Source organism: Lotus japonicus, chromosome 1 (genome assembly GCF_012489685.1).
Source record: "Lotus japonicus ecotype B-129 chromosome 1, LjGifu_v1.2".
NCBI lineage: Eukaryota > Viridiplantae > Streptophyta > Magnoliopsida > Fabales > Fabaceae > Lotus > Lotus japonicus.
Genome location: NC_080041.1, coordinates 59,040,700 through 59,045,702, shown reverse-complemented (window position 1 = coordinate 59,045,702; position 5,003 = coordinate 59,040,700). Strand labels below are relative to the sequence as shown.

The following is a 5,003-nucleotide window of genomic DNA, read 5'->3' as shown; positions in this document are numbered from 1 at the left end:
GTCGCTATAATGTATGAAAATTAAATATATAAATAAATTATTTAACTCCGGGTCTTACACCTTCGATGTTGAACCTAAACATCTTTTAAATTTACTACCTTAGAGAATATTTTTGCCACCTAAACATCTTCTCCTAGACCATTAATGAAAATAGCAAACGATATGTGTCGATCCCACGCCTGCCTCTGTGATGAATCCTGCTCTCTTCGATCTACGTCCTACCTCTGCACTCTCCTATCTTGCCTACCCCTCCCGTCCCCTTCTAGAGCAAAAGCTCGTCAGGGTTACCATGCCCTAGAGAAGCGGGAAGTCATTTCATTTTTATTGATTAAAATCACTTTAAAAAAAACTATTTGTAGTATTTATAATTGAACAATATATATTTAAGAATATGAATATTATTACATAAATTAATTATTTTATCTTAAATTATTATCAATTTTTTAATATTAAGTTAATTTAATCAATGCTTATGTTAAATTTGATAGTTAAATCGTATTTATATGTCCCATTATATATGATAGTTAAATCTTATATAAGTTTTTGAAGGAATTTAAATTTTTTCACTTAAAATCATAATTAATGATTTGTCAACTCAATTTACTACATTAAGAGCATTTTTAACCATAAATTCACTAAAGTATTTACGTCTTACTTTTTACAACTCCCAATAATGCCACATTATCTACACCATTTTATTAATTTTTACTCCAATTCAACAACTCTTAAAAGTTTATATAAAAAAATTATTTTATTAATTGCAAGTTTTATTTAGACCTTTTACATTAAGCAATAATAAATGCAAACACACTTTTCATGACTAATTTGAGTATCTACTCTCACATACTCTCACTAGCCATGTTAGAATTAAAAATATGCTCCAATGGTAATAGATATTGGTGGGAGTATGTATTTGACATTACATACTCCCATTGGAGATGCTCTAAGTAATATAAATATTGTAATGATGAATTTATAAATTTTGTCTCAAATTATAATTAATTTTCTCAGGTCAAGTCAATTTTCATTAATATTTATATAATAAAATGTAACATTTGAACTTAAAAATTATTGATTCATGGTATTATTTGATTATTTCCAAACTTTTTAATTTATTGTTCATAACTTATATATAATCGAGTAATTTTAAGATTTAGTAATGTAATAATTATTTTTACATTATATTAAATATTATATTATTGATTGTATTTAAAATATTACAAGTTAAGTAATTATCAGTCAACAAGGTAATTAAATGATTTTAATAATATATATTATTTAATCATTATTATCAAATTAATAGTGATTATTGATATTATGATGATTTTTTATTTAATAATTTAATGATATAAATTTTTTTCTAAATGTATTTATATATACACATATATTATAAATATTATTAAATAAATTTATAAAACTTTACACCAATCATAATTAATTTTCAAATTTAAATTAAATTTTATTAATTACTATTTAATATTTCATATTTAATGATTCATAATATTATTTGATTGTATTTAATTTCATTTCATTTATTTTTAGTAATTAATTTTTATTAATGTTGAAGGAATTTTACATTTACTGACTTTACAATTCAATTTTACAATATTAAATCTTATTAAATGCGCTTTGATTATTTAAACTCAAGAAAAAGTTAGTCAATATCATCGGTAAATGTTCTTTTTTTTTGTACATCGAAAAATAACAACATGACCAAGAAAATACTATTTGGAATTTGACTAGTGTAAATGCGTTTGAAAAACTATTGTATTCTCTCCCAGTAAAAGAATTTCTCAAATTTATATCATCATCTTTACAAAGTTCTAGCTGGCCTACATACCCCTTGACCAACATTGTTAAGTTATTATTGATTATAAATGTAATGACAGATGTATTTTGTAATTAAATATTTTATTAATGATATATTAATTGTATAGATAATTTCTAATGAATTTAAATTTCTTTTACTAGAATCATAAATTCTCTAATTAATTATTCATCAAATAAATCTCATATTAGGAAATTGAGTAAGTATATTAAAAGATACAAATCTCCTAGAAATATATTATTTGTGATTACTAAGTTGTATATATATTGTTGTTTTATGGCCTCTTTGATTCAGACAATTTTCTTCCCACAACAATGAAAAAGCGTACCCAACCTGTCAAACATGGTCCCATTGTTCTCCCTTCGGAACTTGTGAGAGAAATCTTGTCGTGGCTTCCGGTGAAGACTCTCATGCAATTTAAGTCTGTTTCCAAGTTTAATCACTCATCACTACAGACAAAGAGTTTGCAAAACTGCATCTAGGAAGATCACCAAAAACCAAGCATGTACTCCTCACCTTAAAAGAAGAAGAAGAATGCACTAGAACCTGCGTCGTCACACCGTGCTCCGTGCGTTTTTTGCTCGAGGAGCCATTGTCCATGATCGATGAAGACCGATGTTACAATTTGTTGGCCAAGTACTTCGTCGTTGGATCATGTAACGGCTTGGTTTGTTTGGGTTCGGGAAACCTTTATGATTTTGATTTTGGCACTATGGACAAGTTTTGGGTCCGAATTTGGAACCCGGCCACACAATTGAGGTCCAAGAAATCACCAGCCTTTAGTATCGGCGACGACAGGAGGTTTGGGTTTGGCTATGATGATTCACGTGACACTTACAAGGTGAGTTAAAATTTCAATATCCAATCCTTTTGGGGATTGATATCTTTGAGAATAGAAGTTTTTTTAAAAGATAAATACATACCATCAAAATTTTAAATTGCGATTACTTTTAGTGGTTAATCTTTAATATTGTGAAAAACTTAGGATAGCAAACCTTCAAGTTGTTGACAAAAATTTAAAACCATAAAACCGTTTTCATTCACTCGTATCATCATATATTATTCTTTGTATTAAGGAGAATTTTACCACTTAAGCTAGTCTTTAATATGAAAATAATGTTTATTTTGGTCAAGTCATCCCCACTTGATATTACCATGAATGCGGAGTATTTTGATAATAAAAAGTAGAGAAGAATTTAGCGTACAATTAAATCAATGTAATATGAGCATGAATATAAATTCAAACACGACATAATTTTCATTATTCCACACATACACATGATCCTTTTGGTTTAATTTTATATTTCCTCATTGCAAGGTGGTGGTGCTTTCAGAATATCCTAGTCATGGAAAGGTGAAAACGGAGACAATGGTTTATTGCATGGGTGATAGTCACTGGAGAAATATTTTGAGCGATCCCGGTATACCACTTTCGCTAATGTGGAGCGATGGGCAATTCGTGGGTGGCTGTGTTAATTGGTTAACAGAAGATCCCAACAATTTATATGAACACATTGGGGATAGTGAGGACGATGAGTGCAATGATATTATCCAAATGGCGATTGTTTTATTTGACATGCGTGAGGAGACATATAGATTTTTGTCATTACCGGATACTGGTGGCGTGCCTTATACTAGCATAGGCTTTGGAGTTTTGGGGGATTGTCTGTGTCTTTATTATGACCATGAGGAAACCCATTTTATTGTGTGGCAAATGAGAGATTTTGAAGTTCGAGAGTCTTGGACTCGATTGATGAGTGTCAGTTATGCACATCTTCGATGTGAAGAGTATACATTTTATCTACCAAACATATGTTTTTGTGAAGATGGTGACATCCTGATGCTTATACATGGTTTCAAAGCTATCAAGTATAACCTAAGAGAGAATAGCGTGAAACATGTTCAACACCCCGACAACAAACTTTGGCTGAATGTCAAAACTTATGTGCAAAGTTTGGTTTTACCTCGTTAAGATTAAGCTATCAAGTGTTTTGCTGCACTTAAGTTTGCAAGTGTACTGGTGTTTTATGCTGCTGTGTTATGAGGCCAAGGTGTTTATTTTCCATTGTTGAGTTGACGACTTCTTATTAGTTAGTGGTATACTTAAAAGTATGTACTCTTTTTCCTTCACTAGGGTTTTTTCCATTGGGTTTTTCCTAGTAAGATTTTAATGAGGCATGCTCTTTAGTAAGGCTTTTTTAGAGGGGGTGTTGTCTGTAATAATTCGGCTATAGTGCTCTCTTTTTCTCATGAGAGATTTGTTCTCATGAGTGTTCCTTTATCAATAAATCTTTTTCTTTAGAAAAAAAAGATTAAGCTGCTCACTGACAATTTGTTTTTCTAAATTAATATTGAATTATGCATGTGGTAATAGCTATTGGTGGTTCTTTAACTCCACTAAACTTTTGCTAACTCTATTGGCGGTTGTTTATTCGTTAAGCTTCTTTGTGCTCGAAAGGTTATGCCTAAGAAACTTCGTAGATTAAAATGCGTAGATATAATTACTTTCCCATTAACGTGTGTGTGTGTATATATATATATATATATATATATATATAAATGATTATTTTAATTCCATAATTTTACACTAAATATATTTTTTTGTAAATATAAAATTTATTTATAAAATTTAGAGAATAAAAGTACAATAGTCAGACACAGGACATCAACTATTCTTTCCAGAATTTGGAGTGCACCTCTTCCCCGTGCTTGGTGTTGACCTGAGATGACTGAGGTGTTGGCCTTGAGCGAAATGGGGAGTACCTGCAAAAGACACTCTAACACTCAAGTCAGTGAGAAGTAAAGAGAGACTCCATAGTCTTTAAAGAACTCATAAATGCTAAGAATTAATAACATGTTATGTAAATGAATGACAAAACCTATATTTGATGACATCATGCTTACGTGTTTCTCTTGACGCTTTGGTGGGCCGTTAGGACACTTTACTAGTCATTTCAGGGTGGTCTGTTCCTATAATAGGTCATTCTGCTTGATGACACAGTGTCTGCTTACAAGCATTATCTATTGTGCTAGCCACCACCTCTTCGGGTGATAAGGCTTTTAGAGCCAACAGAACACTAACTAGCCAAGAGCTAAACAATGAAAAAATCTACTCAACAAACCAAAGAAAAAAAAAACAACCATGAAACCCTACCAACAAACCAGAAACAACAAA

The 5,003-nt window shown here is 30.4% G+C and overlaps 1 protein-coding gene across 1 annotated transcript; it reads left to right on the top strand.

The window, feature by feature from the left end:
* The first annotated feature begins 2,540 nt into the window (after positions 1-2,540).
* On the top strand, positions 2,541-3,800 carry LOC130740185 (F-box/kelch-repeat protein At3g23880-like). Its single transcript, XM_057592700.1, has 2 exons — positions 2,541-2,669; positions 3,147-3,800. The coding sequence occupies exons 1-2, from the start codon at positions 2,541-2,543 to the stop codon at positions 3,798-3,800; spliced, it is 783 nt and encodes a 260-aa protein (XP_057448683.1).
* The last annotated feature ends 1,203 nt before the right edge of the window (positions 3,801-5,003 follow it).